Genomic DNA, 18602 nt, shown 5'->3' on the forward strand with positions numbered 1-18602 from the left:
TCGACTTCCAGGAAGGACAAGTTCATGGCTGACATTTCTTCCTGGAATATGACTTGCTGAGCTCAACATTTTTATTGCCTTGTATGTTGCAAAGTCTTGACATCCACGACACAAAGATATAAATCACCAAGCACAAAATAAATCTCTCTGATGGAGAACCTGTACCCCTCAGAGCCAAAACAACATACAAATTTCCACCCCACCTATGAAATATTTCAAACATATGAAAAAATATAATCTGGAATAGTAGACTTGGAGAGCCAACATAGTCAGCTGACAGGGCTGTAAGAATAGATATGGTCACTGGCTGCATGCCCCCAGGGTGGGAGAGCTCGGTGGGCCTGGTGCCCAGACCAGGCAGGAGGCACTGCGTATCCAGCAGCGGAAGAGACAAAGAGCTCGCCTCCGTACCACCTGCCTGGCCGAAGAGCCTGGCAAAGGGGGACAACAGCCTGGGAGGAGCACAAATGGTGGTCTCATTGAGACTACATATTCCAGCAAAATGTTTTCATTTGTAAGAATCAGCATTTTCTACCAGAAAACCAGTCAGCTGGAACATCTCCAAACAGCTCCAGTACTCAGTTTAGTCATTCATGTTTTTCTACCCATCTTCCAGCTAATTAGCTACTGCTAAGACAACGCATGGACATTTGCTACCTCTGCAGGTAGCATCTCTTTGTGAAGTATGCACAAGCCACCAAAAACAGGATGTCTGTCAACAGCCAGTGTGAACTGTTTGTAATCATCTCTTGTCGCTTATTAAACACAGGCTCCTAATCCAGCCATTAGATATGGTTTTGTTTCTTGTAAAAGATTAACTTATTTTTCTCACCTCTTCTATTTTTAACTGATAAACATTTTACAAGTGACAGAATACTAAATAATTTTGCTTATCTGATTTTATCTATACCTCATCTTCTAAACATACTTTCGGCCAGGATAAAATTAGAAAGAGATGTTCTAAGTCCTTGGCACTTAAAATCTCTACTTTGGCTCAGCTGACAGCACTAACTGGATGTGATTATTTATATAGCTGTGTAAATGTGCATGGTACTAGTTAACCAAATAAAGTATAGGGCCCGAGTCTAGCAAAATCCTGTGCACGTACGAGGTCCTTACTCGTAGGCTTTCCAGGGGTAAATGCTTTAAATCCTAATTGTGTGGTGGTGTGAGCAATAAATGAAACTTATAAGGATATACGAAATGCCACAGTGGGTCAAAGCAATGCCTCATCTAGCCCAGTAGTCTGTTTCCAGGGGTGGCAGAAGTAGCTAAGTAGGGAAAGAACAAGAAACCAGCTGCTTTCTTGCTTGGTTCCCCTCACAGTGGCTCAGCAGTCACAACTGTTACATTAGGGATGTTAGAGGATCCTCATCCTTTTCAGCGTGTATTTGGGATCTGTTGTCCATGAGTTTGTTTAAGGCCTTTTTGAACCCAGTGACTGCCCCATCTCCACAGCCTCCTGTGGAAGCAAGTTCCAGATATTCACTACCCGCTGGCTGAAGACATACTTGCTTCTATTCGGTTTTAACTGGTCTCCTACTGCTTTTATCAAGTGACCCCGTAGTTCTAGTTTCATCCCTTTCATCATTGTCATTTCCCTTCTTTGCGCTATTTCCTCGCCCCTGCTAGACAAGCCCAAAACAACTGTCCTTTAGTATTGATTTATAGAACTATCGCCCGTGAACGTCCCAGCCTGCTCCCAGCAAGAACTAACACCATGTGCCATAAGGCCCCATGCACCAAGAAACAAAACAATGTGGAAGGCTTACCTTCGCTACATTTTTCAAATGGCTCTGAACACCATATTCTGAAAAGGGCAACAATTAAGCACCAAACAGTAATTTCTTAGTAAAGTTTTTGTCTTACATCTTGAGTACTTGCGACATTTCTTGAGGGCATCCACATTTAACTACTGACTAAAATCTGGTTAGAAAAAATGGATAAAGAAAACAGAAACAAAAGTAATGTTTTGGTATTTCACAAAATGTGTGCCTAGAAAATGGAGAACGTCTTGTGAAGTCCTGAAAGATGGTATTGGAGTAACTAAGGAACTAGCAGAAAAGAAGCTCAATTTATCCAGGAGCTGATGAAAAACCAACCTGGTAATGACTGAGCAAAGGGTGACTGTGGCAAAGTAAACAACGCAAATGGATGTCTCTATCTAAAGAGGATCTCGCCTCGAAATGGTTTCAGAAAAAGAATTGTTGGAGCTCTCAATCTCTCTCTCTAAAATTATCCTAAAGTCCGAAGAGCACAAAATGCTCTTATCGCACTCTGAGAACATTCCAGTCCAAATTGAGCTCTGCTGTAGATGAGGATAATTTCATGTGCATTTGAGTCTGCTTCATGAAAAGTTTGTTTAAAAACTGTATCTATTTAAAATCAGCAACTGGATTAAGCAGGAAGCTCAACGTATTATGTCAATGGCTGAAAATATTCAAAGGTTACATGTATCTTAAGGAAAAGAAGTCCCTGAGCACGTAAACTCTCGCTAATTAATGACAAAGAGGCGTGAGACAAAGCACAGAGAGTAACTGCTGCTCCACTAAAAGATGGTAGCCTGTTCATGCAAAAGACAATGCAGCTGCATGATTTAGTACCCAGCTGCCTATGATTTAAAAATCTTGTGGTACCACCTAAACTGATCTAAAAAATCTCATCACATCCTCCTCACAGCAAGTGTTGTCCCTGTGTAGTCTTCCATACAGATTAGTATAGAATTTGTTAATTAATTAAGATTTAATTGCTATTTAATCTTACTGATCCAGTCCTTGGAACAGACACACACAGCTTATGCAGAGCAAAGTAGGTGAGGATAAATGGCAGCTACGATGTAGGTTAGAGCCACCGACATAGACACCTACAGTTTTTCAGGATGCTTCATACTTTCCCATTTTTCCCAGTGTATTTGCTGGCACAAAGCAAAACTGGGAGCTGCTCATTGGCAGTTTCCTTACCTAGGAGAACCCACAGAGCTGGAAAATTGCTGTAAATCGACTACAGGTCAGTATAGCAGATTGGGGAAAACATTCCCAGTTTCTTGTTTCTTTATGTTTTGGGTAAATATTTCTAAATAAACAATATAAATAAATACTCTCAAACTTGAGCAACTGTAAATGGTGATGACCTGCTGCTTTTAAAAGCTTAAAACATTGGACCAGTATTGCTATTTCACTGACGATTTGAAAAAAAGAAAAAAGAATTACAATCACAGCAGCACTGAATACACAGTTCTCCGAGCAGAAAGAAAATGTTAAAAGTAAAATAATAAAAATAAAAATATACAGAAAAGGAAACCTTCAGCCTCATTATTCAGAGGGTTACTTCCCCAATGCCAGCATCACTTTAAAGGGCTTACGGAGCCTGAGGTTTTCCTATACAGGAAGAAGGAAGCCACAGACAGCTTTTTCCATAGAAGAAAAGCAGTAAGCGCGTGGCCCTGGTGCACAGCTGTCTGGAAATGAGACGGGGCCCAAAGTGAGCTCCCACCCTTGCAGGGCTGGGGCTGCCCAGCTCTCTGCTCTGATCAGCCCGAGGATGCCTCAGCCTGCGCAGGGGTGGGAGCCAGCTCCAGCCCGAGAGAGCCGCGGTGAGTGCAGTTGCGGGCCAAGTCACCTGCTGGTGTAAATCAGCATAGCTACATGGGAGATTGGCACTGTGCAGTTTCACACAAAATGTGATCTCGTGTTGAATGTTGTTTCAGGAGCAGATAAATACTGATCAGCACAGATGCAGAATGGCAAATGCTGGTTTCTCACTGCTTGATAAAATCTCTTCCTTTTGCGGGCATAAATGTGTTTGAATACGCATTCGCAATAAGTGCATACGTAGATTTTCAACCATGCCAGGGAAAAAACGGAGGCTTATCGGGAACAAGGCACAACCTGTCCACTTCTAAAGGCTGTTTTATTCGGAAGGGGTTCAGCCAGACTTACGGTCGCTTTGCCTGTGCTGCCGGCTGGGTGGATGTCAGCCAGATCTAGCAGGAAAGCCACACTGCCATGTTCGCGTGAGGCTGTGCTCCAGCTGAGAAATGCTGTTTTTCAGTACTACAACCATCATGGTAACACAGCTCTATTACCAAGACAGCCAGCCCAAACTACAGGCAGACCCGCTGTAGGTGTGACTGCACCTATTGAAGCAGGCTTTCCCTATCCAGTTTCTGCGGTTCAGAAAGGACTCACTGTAATAATGTCAGACATATGTTCATTCTTCAGCCAGAAACTTAAAAAGCAAGCAAACAAGCAAGCAATCTTACTAGATTTCCCTCCCTCCTCCTGCCACAGGGTTTCTAGCAGGAAACCACCTTCTTGATTCAGTGTCATCTCAACAGTTTTTGGGGACCATTTGGTCACATCTGAGCTCACTCAGAAGCATTTAACAACCAGCAAGACATGCAATGATAAGTTACGTATACTGCAAGAGATATGGTATGTAAAAAAAAAAGAAAAGAAAAAAAGAAATCAGGACAAGAACTGCAATATTTGCAAGCAACTTAACAGCTTGCAATCTGCCAACAGACTGGATTCTTACAGTCCTGCCACTTAAACATGATAAACCATCTTTCCATAAATTAACAAAAACATCTCCCAACAACAGAAATAATGCTGACCACAAAATGGGAGAACTGATGATTAAAACCCAGGTAGTCCAAAACAGATAAAAGAGAGAGAAAGAGAGAGGTTAAAGCCAGGAGCCATAGCAGAACTTGAGCAAACTGCAACAAATTTTACTGATGATGGGCCATAGATCATTACTTAGAGGTTCAGTAGATGAGAGTTGATCTCTGCCCTTCTGAGCCTGTCATCAGCTTCTACAAGGTGTTGTGGGATATAATGAATGCAAAGGAAATAGATGCCTGACTTCAGACTTCTAGGTTGTCCCCCCCCCCCCCCCCCCCCCCAAAAAATAGTACTGTGTCCATGAGGGAGGAAAAAATGGGGATGTAGTTAAATAAAAAGCTGTTGATTTCTCAGTTGTAATTATAACTGAAAATAAAGTCCATCAGAAGAGAAAATGAGCTGGCTAGTAATGCCATTATAAATGTAAATGCAAACTGGCAAAGAAAATAAAAGTAGCTCCGTTGTTTTGGGTTGTAACAAAATAACCTTTTGCTTCAATTCCCCATTTGCTAGTTTTAATAAATGCAAATTAAATAATGTGGGGCAGACAGAAGAGTGAGTAAAAACTATTCAAAGCAGTAGGCCTGTATGATGCATACAGAGTAGTTGTGTAATACTCCTCAAAAAGCAGAAACTACAGCAGAGGAAACCACCACGTCCTTCTTTACTCTCCATTTACTTGCAAACTACTACATAGAAACTGTCAATGCAAAAAATATCCTCTTGTCTCAAAAGGCTTTTCATGTGTTGATTTTGCACCCAGTTCCAAACATCCATCCCTTCTCTATTAAATATGTAAGGAAAATACAATGAAGTTGCATTCCATATATCCAGGGAAGTCAGCAAAACCAGATATAATGAACATATTTTTTAACATTTCAAGCCTTTATGTTGCAGGCCATTAATAAAGTCAACTAGTGACTAAACCCATGTTCTTACCACTTACCAGCAACAACAGAAGTATGGTACTAAGAAATTGGTGCCAAATGCTATGTCAGCATCAGTCCTTAATGAGAGTAACATAAAAAAAGCAGTTACTTCTTAAACACAATGATAACAAAGTTGATATTCACTTTACGTAGTATTTTCTGCACATCTACACTCATTTTTTTCCATATTTTGAAACACACATTTAAAAATAGTCGAGAGGTTACAGTTCTGATTACAAATACATCTTAATTCACTCCCGAGAGCTGGCACTTAAACATGCAGCACGTTATGAACCAGGGAGATCAAGCATGTTCATCTTTGTTCCACTGGCTATTTTCCCCATACAGTGTCCGAATTTCTCAGTAAATATATGCCATTTCCCCTACGCATATCAAGACATCACCCTCATATTCGCTGCGCACGTTACCCCTTTAGCTGAAGTCAATATTAATGCGCATGAATGCCCTAATCACATCGCTAGTTTGCTGATGTCCAGCAGAAGAGGATCGGACAACTGTTCAGAAAGAAATTCCTTTGTGCATTACAACACGCACATTTTGTCATTGACAGGAGCTCTCTACTATTAGAGCAGCTTCTGCAAAACTGGGGAACAAGCAGTCACCAGCAGCACCGAGGTTCCTCTCTGCTGTTGAGTCCCATCATCGCTCCAGCCTTGGAGCAGTTACAGAAGTTTTGGCATTTGAAACTCAAGCATCTCTTGTGATTTTTTTCGTTGCCTAATCTTCTTTCCCATCAGAGTAAACACAGTGCCTTGAATAAACTTGGGGCTGCTTGTGAATGACTTATGGAAAGAATGAGAAAATAATGGTCGTTTGATCTGAGTGTTTTCAAATGGACCCTTAATTGAACAACGCTGGAAAATCCACCTCAATCCGATTTAGACGCTGAAGTCCTGGGAGTTTTTAGTGGCTATTCTTTCTTTCATAACTTAATGCGCTTGTACAATTGTTCTAATTCAGCTTTTAGGCGTATATGATATTTTAAAATAAAATCTCTTGTTAGAACTAACAGCTCCTGTTACTCCTACGGTGCGCTGTATTCCTCAGAGGCTTGTCCACAGATGTGAAATTAATCTCTCTTAACTGCTTACTGTATACGGATTGGAGTATTTGTCTGAAATAAAGAAAATACACTATGCAAAGGAGGAATAATTCCATAATACATGGAAGAATTTGTCCTCACTTCTCCTGCAGCCAAAGCAAGCAGAAGATAATCAATACACTGGGCATTAGTTATTCAGTGGATATTGGTATAGGACACAGCAGGGAGTAATTTCCTCAAGATCATTTTTGTTCTTCTTTCCATTCCTCCTTGTAATTTAGCTATGCCTCCTGTGATTCCTGATATGTTCAAGTATATCCCAGAGAGTTACAAGTTATCTCAGCCATCTTGTCCCCTGATTTCTTTCTAAGTTCCAGACTTGCTAGGAATGTTGTCTCAGTCTTAAAATAACAGTTTTTGTTGGAAAGCTACCAGAAAAGCAAACTTATTTAAAACAAAGAGATTAAGTAAACAACTTGATTTAAAAAAAAAAAAATCCACAGCAACTAAACACTAGTTTTACATTAGCTGTAAAGTAAGTTCACTATTCCAGAACTTGAACTGCAGCTCACATGTCACACCTCAGAGCAACACATATCAGAAAAAGTACTGAAGGATCCTATTTCAAAGTATATGTTTAGAAATTGCCACACCACACAGTCGGTTTCATTTGTAAGAGTTTGGTGTTAAGAAAAGCTTACTGAAAGGATCAGGTAAAATCACAGCTAACATCACAGAGCACCTCATCCTCATCTGCTGCTCATGAGGAGCACCATGCACCTCATCTGCAGTAGCTGTTCATCTCTGAAAAGAAGCTACCAGCAGGAGAGAAATGCTGATCTGCAAGGTCACACCTGAGGAAAGCAAAGGAAGCATCCACAGTCGGACTCAGGCAACATTTGGCCACTCGTGTGGAACTGGGGAGACACGTTCCAGTTCTGCCTCCCTTTTCCTCCAGATGCATGCTGGAAGATCACTGTCTTCCCAGGACTTTATTATTGTCTTTCATCCTAGCTTGGAGATAGTAAAGGTGAGGATTTATGGTGTCTTTTGAGGTTCCAAATGAGCTGACCAACATCCTTGGGTGGCTCCACAGCTTGCCAGCCTTTCTAGATCTTTACCAAACTTAGGTACGAGTCTGTTCACAGGCATATTCAACTCTCCTCTTTGACACCTCTGATTAATCTATACCATCCTTTAAGAACTGGCAGGACTTCCTTTTTTGATTTTGAATTATCTATTTGCTACATTTTAGTATTTATGGTCAGTGAACAAATTTTACATTTTTGTTGCTTTTTTGTTAATTAAGGTTTCTTGCTCTCATTTCTCAGTGATGCTTCAAGCAATCCTTGAGGAGCATCTTCTTGCAACCAGAAAAATACTGAGTACGTTAATGAAGAGGTCTCATCACAGCTCCTAGCTGCAACGCAGTGTGGAACCAACTACCGTCTATTTAAAATAGAGCTTGGCAAAACATAGTCAATGAGTTATATGCAGCCTCTTAGACTTCTAAGTACAACCCATGGTAATGTACAGTCCTGCACTGCCATTTCCTAGCACTGTAAACATCCCAGAAAATGTTTCTTTAATGCAAAATTACCTGTCACTGTTGTCTGGTATGACAGTAACTGCTCTGAGTAAGTCTAACGCTGGAATAATAGCAGAGCGTATCTCTGCTAATTTCTGTGGAGTTTTACCTGGTTAACATACATTCAAATACAAGAAGTGACATTATCATTCTATACACATATTTTAGACATTTGGAACATTATTTTCCACATGGAGTGATTCACCTGAAGTGAGCTATGAATTGCTTTGCTCTGAAGACCTGTTTGAACGCTGAACTAATAGCCGATGAGAAAAATGTTCTAGGGGAACAATGTACCTGCCTACAACTAATGCAGTTGGAGGATTGAGACATTATTTTGCAACACTTGGCATTAAGGGAATGACTGATCTGTCAAGCTACTTGGCTATGTCTCTCTCCCAGGCTACCTGCAAGACAGTCTGCACCCTCAGTCCAATCCTGGCTACGGTCTGACCTCTTCAGTGTACTCTTTAACCAGCTAGGAAGGAATTTCCACAGTTTGATGAAGCCAGACAAGTATCACCCTATCCTTCATCTATCTCCCAGCCTTCACTCTTGGAGTAGACCAGGGTGCCACTGGATAAATGTGGGATTACTAATATTGCACGGGAAACCTTCATTCTGGCCTTTTCTAACTCCAGAGAGCTTAACTTTACAAACTTTGGAATAGTTTTTGTCAATATGATAAGTAGAAAGGGTATAAGGCTGCCCTTACTCAGATGAAATGTCCTCTGACTTTAGTAAGTGGATTTGCTCAGACAGTGCCTTCTCTCCTCTCCATGACCGTGCATCCTTTACCATATCTGAAATACATTCATTACCTCTCTACTTTTCACAGAAACACTGAAAGCGATAAAAAGAAAATAGCACCCTAAAATAGTTTTAAGAAAATGAAAAAATTTCCACTGACAAAGTTGATATGTTGCTAGTGTTTTTATTTTCCACTAAGAAAGTCTAATTAAACCTCTCCTAGTTCCACCCAGCATGGAGATCAGGTTGTTCCAAGAAATGTTTTGTTTAAACTTTTTTGGCCATCACGAAAGACTGACATTTTATCTCCATTTCAGAGGAAATGCTCATTTTAAAAAATTCAAACTTTTTAGGTGGTGCAAAAATTTTTTTACTCCTCTCTAATCTTCAGCTTTCTCACTGTTGTGGTCCTGACAGTATTCACCTGTAGGAGTTGTAAAAGGGATTGATTTTGTAAGCCACAGAGACTTTCTAGATCTATATCTGACTAATACCATTTAGGCATTTACAGAGAGTTTCATTAACATGGATTAAATAGGCATCAAAAGGACTGTGTGTTGACTGTGTTACACGCAGATAATATGATAAAGATGGTGCCCACATCCAGATTTAACAAACATATTTGATTGTTTAATGTCCCTCTGCACACCTGGTTTAACAAATACGGCTTTTGGGAGGGGGGGAACAAAATAGGCTGCAATTTGAACAGAACATGGAGCCAGTGTTCTGCATCACCTAGTTAACCTCAAACAAGATTAATCAGATCTCTTTACCCGAGATGGTGTAACCCAGCTCGTATCTGCTAAGAAAATTTCATTGTTAAAAATACACTGCTTCTTGCTAAGCTGTTTGCTTTTTGTATTGACAAAAGATGTAAGGAATATGAGAATGTCCTGTCCTTTAAAATGCAGACTATATTAGCAGGTCTCCTTTCAGCTTGTCTATGCAGAAAGGATAAAGCAGATCTTACATGAGCAGGACAGCCATCCCAGGGTCCTCAGGGAACCCGCTGTTCTGAGTCCTGCCCGCTGTTATTGAGCATCTCCCCTTTAAAAACTAACATTTCCAAATGTCCGGCGGGTGGAGATGGAATCACAATCAGCTGCTCAACGCCTGAATTCATCTTCTTTTTACAGTGTCACTATAACAGAGATGTGTGCATCCACATAACAGCAACACTGCAAGTAGACATATAGTCCCAGTTTATCCACTTTTTGATAAATTTCAGCTCTATTTTTAGAACTTTTATAAACGAATGGGGGTGTTTATGTAAAACAAGGTGGCTGAGGGCTGGGAATGATGAGTTTTCAGAGAGCTCTGTCTAGTTTATACATTACTCAAACAGAGGATTTTGCTGTTAAGTGAAACGAGATCCATTTGTAATGAGATATACTTTATTTTCTATTTAGGAAAGACTGAACATTTAATTGGTCCAGTCGTAACGTTAATCCATAGTAGTGCTAAATTTAGATCCAGAAATGGCTTCTTATGATTTGCATGTTTTCAGCTTTATGACTGGAAAATAGTATTGGGGGAAGCACAACAGCCAGCCAGGCACAGCCTGCAGGGCTGAAGTCAGAGAATGCAACAACTTGACCTCAGCAAGCTTCAGGCAAGTAAAAAAAACAACCCAAAGCCCCCAAAAACCACCCCCACACACTACAGGCCATTGAAATTGTAAAAGGGACTAGAAAGGCAGAACGCAATGAACAGAATTAGAATCAGACTGAGGGTTTGAGTAAACATCTTCACTTATACAAAAAAATATCAGAAAGAGTGGCAATTATAATATTCCCCTAGAAAATAGGGCCCTACCATACATACCATGCATGACTGCTATTATTTAATTATTTATGCACAGCGCAAAAGCATATTGCTTCCACCCACAGCTGGGCACCTCTGTGCTCTTTTGTATGAATACATAGCAGTCCCCCGTGCCTCAGAGAAGACACGGCCTAAAAGAGAGGTAAGAACAGAGGCTCAGTCGACGCTATTGTAATAAGCGGCACGGTGGCGTTCTTTGCTGATCTCCTGTTCTGATGCTTACGTGAACCATCTCACAGACACAGCACCAGGACTGTACAGCTGTAAATTAAAAAAGAACACTGTAAAAATACAGGAAAGTGCACCTGTGTAATTTGCAATTTCTATTACAAAACAAAGAGACATAGGTCAACATCTTACTCCTTTTGAATATGATTTTTCAGCTAGTCAAAGACACCAAGGGTTCAATACGGCATCCCTCAAATAACTCTAATGCATGATTTGAACTACCATGCAAAGCATATTCTCCCCTCTTGGCTTTATGAAACTCAGCTATAAAGTCTTTGGACCATTTTTCATATGTTCTTTCCTATCATCCAAGTCTTCTCTATAAAAAGAAGAAACAAGGACTGGCATTTCAGAAAATGCAGACATGGATTTAAGTATCATGCAGTGAGAACAACTGCTCACTAGGGACTTGGAAAAGATCAGCATAGCTATTGCAACATATAACGTAACCGAGATGGAAAAAACCTCATCTTCCATCCTGGATGTTTATTGCATATGTTACAGTCCTCTGTATATCCAGCCATCACTGATGCTCGTAGGAATCGTATAAGCAGAAAAAGAACAGAACATTCTCAAGAAAGCCTCTGCAAAGAGAAGCATGATCTCCAGGGTGAGAGCTTGTGTCATTAAACATCTGACATCAGACTTCATTGCAGGCAACAGTGAAATTCTCACCGACTTCAATAGCAAAGTTTGGGCTGTAGGCTTCCCCCCCATCACTTTCCATTGGCCTTGCTCCTTGACAATGAGATTAGCGTTACAGAAATGGACCGAAGCTTTAAGAAGCACGTAAAGGAAAAGATTTGGCGCTATGTTTGTAATTGTCCTCAGCTACCAAGAGCTTCGCTGTTTTGAAAGAGCAGAGGTCAGTGTACACACAGGCAAATCTGGAGTGCTGGTCTGTACGCTGGTTTGAGTCACACAGGCAGGGTCGCAAACCCCACAGCCCTGCTCCCGACGAGAGGCATCACGAGATGGCGGCACTTATTTTTCAGCAGCATTATGCACTGTGCTATGCTAACGCACCTGAACCTGTGCTGCAATTGCAATCCAGGGCTTTTCCAGAAAGCAGTAATACCTAATTTTCCTGAAATTTTCAAAATACTGCTGCAAGAGACAGTGTAGGACCGGGTTGAGATGCCAAATCTCTCTTTGCCAAGTCAGTATATGGCACCATTTGTGCAAAACCAGACCCACCTTCAGAAAGGCGGGCTGATGAACTGAGCCATTTTGCCATCCTTGTTTTGAAAAACTAGAGATTGGTAATACAAAGTCATACTTAGGTTTGGTGTACCTAGAACTGCTCAGCAAGCCCAAACGCTCTTCCAGGCAGCGCCCGGCGGTGCAGCCGGCCGGCCAGGGCTGCGCACATGCAGCTCCCTGGGGAGGCGGCACGAGGGGAGCCAGCGGCCCCCTCCCAGAAGCATCCCCCCCATCCCAGGCCTGACTGATGTACACTGATGACATTGATTGAGGTCAGATGCTTTTTTCTTGTTTTTTAAACACAAATGGAAAATATCTTTTATCATGCAGATGCGTAATTGATCTGCTGGCAGAGGTTAGCATCGTAGCCACAAAACACACTGCACGGCATAATGAAATGAGAAAGTATTTTGTAAAGTCTCTCTTCTACTGAAAAACCAGTGATATCCAGCCTTTAAAAGTATAATAAAAATGTAAATTAAAAAAATACCTTAATGCAGCCAATAAATTGAATTTTAATGTAAATAGTTTTTAAACAAAATGTTACACTAAGTATGTTTTATAAGGCCATCTAACCTCACAATTCCATATTCAGCTTATTTTACCTGGAACACTATTTATTTTTTCCACTGTTTAAAGATATTACAAATGTTACAACTACCTTCCTCAACTGGCACTGCCATTTTTATGGGTATCTGAAAGAAGCAATTAAAAAGTTTGAAATAAAAAGTATCAGACAAATACATGATTCATGCTGCAATTTTCCATACGCTGACTACTGCCAACTTTACAACTTGGCAGATGCTGGGAATATCCCAGCTCTACTCTTGCAAGTCTTCTCCAGGACCGTCAAGAAAACATTTTGTCAGGCTTCAAACATCAGCAGGATCTCTGGCGTGCTACATTACCTGTAGCAAACCAAAATATAATATATATATATTATATATAATATATATAACCCAAATATAAATGTTTAACCAAACCTTACTGTAGCTTACTAGACTTTGAAGTTTTCCAATTCCCACTATTCTTGGGCACATTTCCCCACAATCAGCTTTGAATCAGGTGAAAGAAACTTGAAACCAGCATCAAAAATGGGGAAATCTCCTACAAGTCAGGTGGAAGGTGAGGATGTACTGTTCTCCTTGCAGAGCATTTGATCCTTTACAGAGGCTCTACTTTGGGTAAGGCCCAGGGCTGAGTTTCGATCTGTTATTCTGAGGCAAGGCAGCCCGCTCCCCCCAACCAGGGGGCTGCGTGCTGCGAGTTTCGCACGTGCAGAGAGTGTTCCCGTCCTCGCACGTGTTACAGGCTGTTCAGCAGCTCCTGGCAAGCTCCTGCCCAAATCATTCGCAGCTGCACAGCTTGGCTGACCCTGGCACTCAAAGCTAGTGACGATGGAAGCGCCTGGAAGCGAGTCAGCACAGCTCCATCCATCACACAGGCACTGCCTGCCCTGGTCGTTTCTTTGGCAAGTTCCCCCCTATAAAGTTTCTGGAACTGATGCCTTTACAGCACTTAGAGCCTTACCTCTGTTAGTGTTTCCACATTTCCTCCCTCCCATGGTAACACCCTTATAATAATTTCCCATTGAAAAAAAAATGTATGTACCATAGACAAGACTAAGAGCTACCTGTTGCAAAAATCATTTAAAGCGATTTGGTAAAGCTTAGAGGATGGAACTTTATTTTCCTATCAGACCATCAATATATTCTGCAAAGGTCTTACAACAGGCAGCACTGAAAAAGCAGCCTTGTTTAAATGCTTTCGCAAATTAAATGGCATTCATTTTCTCCCTACGTCTCATTTAAAGCAAAATGCCTTTGCACAGCTTTGTGTGTATTCGGCAAGCAGAGAGGTGGTAAGACTATGGTGATTACCTAGATTTGATGCTACATGATTGCATTGAAGTCAGCCAGTGTTCTGGGAATCAAACAGTCTCTCTGAACACTGCTTTTTATAGCAGAAAAATACATGCTGTAGAGTACTGTGGAAAGGAAGATACATGCACAGAAAAGAGCAGAAAAGCAGGGTAGGTTAAAGAGAAACTCACGTGATTCCTAAATCCAAATTCTTTGGACATGATATCTTCAGCTGGGCAGTGCTGAGAAGGACCACATGGCCTTTTCAACAAGCCAAAGGCTGGAGTAAGTCATTGCAACTTCAGCTCCGTATACTGAGAGTAATTTACACAATTCACTGGTAGGTGGCAACACTATACAGAGATAAAACACATGTGCAGACAGCTTATTAAGGTGATAAATAGCCTGGGTTAGCAGAGAGGTGGACACCAAAAATACCATACACTCAAAGGGATGGTTCCTTCACTCTTTGAAGAAACGTGGCCAAGTCCTTCCTTACCCTTTTTCTTGTACTGGCCACGCTCAAAAGTCTGTATTTCCTTTAAAAAAAAAAAAATCTGCAGAAATGCAGGGTACGTCTCCGATTGACGGAACAGAACGGACGGGCACGCCGCTGCCAGCGCCGCGGGGACGGGCACCCTTCCCGAGGGATGGCAGTGCCACCGGCTGAAGGCTCGCCAAGACGGCGCTAGCGAGGGCACGGAGACAAGGGGGGGGGGGGGGGGGGGGGGAGAACAAAAAAGAAAAAAATAAAGAACAAAGAGGGGAAGAAAGGAAAAACAAAATGAAGGGGAAAAGAGACGTAATCCTGGGGGAAGGCAAAACTTTCCCGTACTGGCTTACCGGGAAAACAGAACACCCTCCTGTCCGCAGCGCAGACCGCACGCCCGGCCCCGCTGCGCCGCCTTCCCGCCCGGCGGGGGGGCCGGGCCGGGCCGGGCCCAGGAGGCCGAGCCGGGCCGAGGAGGCCGGGCCGGGCCCGCCCGCCGGTCTATAAGGGCGGGCGGCGGCGGGTGGCCGGGGCGAGGCGAGCGCGATGCAAAGCGCCCTGTTCCTGGCGCTGCAGCACGACGGCGGGCGGATGGAGCGGGGCGGCCGCCGGCGCAGCGAGGCGGAGGAGGCGGAGAAGGGCAGGATGAAGAGGACGATGTGAGTGCCCCCGCCCGCGGCAGAGCGGGGCGGCCGGGAGGACCGAGGGTTCCTCCGGGGAGAGGCTTCCGGCCGCGGAGCCGGGACCGAAGCTGGGGGGAAGCGGGCCGCGGCGGGCCGCAGGGCTGGGCCGGCAGCGGAGCTCCTGCAGCTTGACCGCCTCGGCTACCGGCGGCGGTGCCTTGGCTAACGCTGGCCATCGGCGAGCGGGCGAATCTGTTGATTGAAGCGAGGGGAAAATAGGTTTCTTGCCCTCAGACAGATGCTCTGGGTGACACTCTAGGTACAGAACCGAAAAAGCAAGAACGAAAAAGCAGCTTTTGCCGGCAAACGGGCTGGTGTCTAAAGCTTTTTGCGTTGTTGTTTTTAACGTGCATCATCTTTGTTCTTCCAGCATTAAAGATTGGAAAACGAGACTGAGCTACTTCCTGCAGAACTCTTCCAATTCTACTAAAATGAAATCTAAGAAAGCAGGGAAGCACCGCACCTACTTCAGGTAAGTGATGAGAAGGAGATTTTGTTTAAGTAACTCAAGTCTTCTACAAAAACAATAAAGCTTGAGCAATGGAGTCTAATGTTCTCCATCTCTTTCTGCAGACCTTCCCCTGAAGAAGCCCAGCTGTGGTCAGAAGCCTTTGATGAACTTCTTGCTAATAAATGTAAGTTTGTCTTCAAAAGGTAACATTCAAGAGCAAAGGGATGGTGAAGTTTGTATGTCTGTAAGATTGCTTCTTTGCATGTCAGCATTGAACTTTTCTAATGTAAATAGCTTTGATTCTGGTCTTGGAAGTTAAATGCTTTAAACTGTTTAAAGCCAAATTCATAGAAGTATTCCTTAAAAACATTGCAAACTAATATTAAAACATCAAGAATACTTCATTGTAGTGGAATTTTTTCTGTAACCCTGGTAGTTCATCATGCCTCTCAGCTTGGCTTTGCCAAATGCTAAAAGAGCATTTGTTCAGTGCGCTCACTGCTTAACCAAAACAAATGCATTCAAATAACTTGGGAAGGATTCTGCAACACAAGTTCAATGATCTCAGGGTTTTACTATATCTCTACAATGAAAAGCACTCAACAGCAGAGTAAAAAGACTAAGAAATATTACCATTTGCTCTTTGAACTTGAATCATCCTTTCCATTGCAAAAAAATATTCCAGAGGTTTGTAGCAGTCAAATATTTACTACAGTGTAAAGGTTAACACAGGAGATCCCATCTGGGGAGAAGGATTTTTTTTTTAATGTATATGCAGGCATCATAAAAGGTAACATACCAACTAGAAAGGGCTTTTATTTTTTGTTTACCTAAAAAATTACTAACTCAAAGTGAAGCCTGCCAAGCTGTTAGAGAGTTAATTTGTTTGCATACATAAATGTGGAATTTTTTTATTGCTATGATATCCCTGAAAGAACCAGACCAGAACTACAGCAAAATGGTTTGGTAGAAACAGATGTGACCAACAGGTAAATGGAAGATTCCTGAAATAGTTAATTGATGTGTTGTTTCTTTTCTTTCCCTAGATGGTCTTGCTGCTTTCCGAGCTTTTCTGAAGTCTGAGTTCTGTGAAGAGAACATTGAGTTCTGGTTGGCCTGTGAGGACTTCAAGAAAACCAAGTCACCCCAGAAGCTGACATCAAAAGCAAAAAAAATCTACAATGACTTCATTGAAAAGGAGGCTCCCAAAGAGGTAAAGAAAACCTATTTAAACATAAGTGCCCTGTTCTATGAGTTCTTACAGCCTTTATTTCTCTGAACTCACTTTAAGATACACATGCAAACTGCATTGTACATACCTCACTTAATATCTGTGTCTGAACCTAACTCTCCCTAACTACCTTTGCACCAAGCTGGAACATGGCACAAGCAGTATTTCAGAGAGTTTCCATCTTAACTGGGAAAAGTCAGCAGCTGCATTTAACACCTGTAACATGTTTGAGTTTAGCACTGAAAGATAGTGTGTATGAATTTTTTATAGTAAAGAAGAATTTTCTTAAAGGAAACTTCATTAACTTAACCCTGTAGTAATAGGGTCTTGCCTTTTTTACCTCTTCAGAAATTTTATTGTGTATTATACTTAACTGAATTCAGTTCAGAAGTAAATGTCTTTTTTTGTATTTCAGATAAACATAGACTTCCAAACCAAGAACATGATTGCGCAGAATATTCAAGAAGCCACACATACCTGCTTCAGTGCAGCACAGAAGAGAGTTTACAGCTTAATGGAGAATAACTCATACCCACGGTTTTTGGAATCTGAATTCTATCAGGAGCTGTGCAAGAAGACACCCATCACCAGAGCAGCTCAGGGGACATGAGCAATGGAGAAGAGCGAGAAGCAGCCTGTCAGCTAGCGAGGAAGCAAGCCACAGCTCATGGCAGCATCCTGACCTGAAAGACTGAGATACCGAGTGCTCAGTCTGTTTGCCATGGCGCAAGGACAAATACTGACTTTGGTGCAAAGCTGATGGCAGAGTGACACTGTTGGAGGGCATTCAGAGGTGATGGCAGAAGCGTGCCAGCCAGCTGCTGGCGATGTGCTTCTCTGCGAGCGCTGCAGTGCAAGGCGACTCCCATGCATTAGAGCAGACTGTACAGTGGAAGAGTCCTTCTGTCACAGCTGAGGTGGCAATGCAGCAGGGCAGAACAGAGCTTCCTTCTTGTAAACAGAAGCTGCTCTGTGCAGTTGCGCAGTGCTGGCAACTTGAGTAATTGGTTGTGTATTTATTTTTCCTAAACATCAACCAGTGTTGCTGTCATCAGTCACTCGGTATGTTCACACTGGTTCTGTAAACTGCCTCTAGCTGCTAAGAGATGTGTTGGGTTTCTGTGCAACTTCCAGACAGTAACAGCACTGTGCAGCATGGAAGGGATATAACTCAGTTCCCAGAGGAACAGGTTCTGCCACTAAAGTATGCAGGGCTGGGTTGTGTCAGCAGGGCTGCACAAGGCCAGACTGAGGGCAAAACTTGGCCAAGGTGAACAGGAGCTGTATAGTATTATATTTATGTGGATTATGATTGTGTTGAATGCTGCAATAATTTCATAATTCTGTCTTGAGGACAGCAAGCTTCAGTGAAGTCTTATTGTTTTTAATAAACTATTTTGATACAAAGCTTCTTTTGTTGCTTGTTTTGTACACACATATACTGTCTGGCACTGAACTCCAGAGCATGGGGATTGCATGTCCTGGGTGTAATCTTAATAGGGCTAATTTTAAAGCAGTTAGTTCTTAATCTACCAGGCAAGTGTTTTGTCTGGTTTTTTTTTTTTTTGAGAGAATAAAAATCCTCAAAGCTCAAAAGCTTAACAGGGGAGACATATTCCATTGCATCCTCTGTCTTAACCGTGTCCCCATGAAACCAGTCTCTAAGACAGTGCAA

The 18602-nt window shown here is 42.3% G+C and overlaps 1 protein-coding gene and 1 long non-coding RNA gene across 3 annotated transcripts; one reads left to right on the forward strand and one right to left on the reverse strand.

The window, feature by feature from the left end:
* Window positions 1-10360: 10360 nt before the first annotated feature.
* Window positions 10361-14976, reverse strand: LOC142412612 (uncharacterized). Of its 2 annotated transcripts, none has more exons than XR_012776531.1 (3): window positions 14916-14976; window positions 14091-14197; window positions 10361-11040 (listed from the first exon to the last, which is right to left on the reverse strand). It is a non-coding gene; the product is annotated as an uncharacterized LOC142412612 (long non-coding RNA). The 2 variants fall into 2 exon arrangements; XR_012776530.1 differs by lacking the exon at window positions 14091-14197 and adding an exon at window positions 14264-14425 and having other exon boundaries at window positions 14916-14965.
* Window positions 14977-15075: 99 nt separating this feature from the next.
* On the forward strand, window positions 15076-18334 carry RGS2 (regulator of G protein signaling 2). Its single transcript, XM_075508149.1, has 5 exons — window positions 15076-15221; window positions 15616-15717; window positions 15819-15880; window positions 16743-16909; window positions 17343-18334. Exons 1-5 carry the CDS (start codon window positions 15109-15111, stop codon window positions 17535-17537), a joined length of 639 nt encoding a protein of 212 aa, XP_075364264.1. The 5' UTR covers window positions 15076-15108; the 3' UTR covers window positions 17538-18334.
* Window positions 18335-18602: the final 268 nt, after the last annotated feature.

The sequence above is a fragment of the Mycteria americana genome, chromosome 7, assembly GCF_035582795.1.
Source record: "Mycteria americana isolate JAX WOST 10 ecotype Jacksonville Zoo and Gardens chromosome 7, USCA_MyAme_1.0, whole genome shotgun sequence".
In the NCBI taxonomy this organism is placed as follows: Eukaryota; Metazoa; Chordata; class Aves; order Ciconiiformes; family Ciconiidae; genus Mycteria; species Mycteria americana.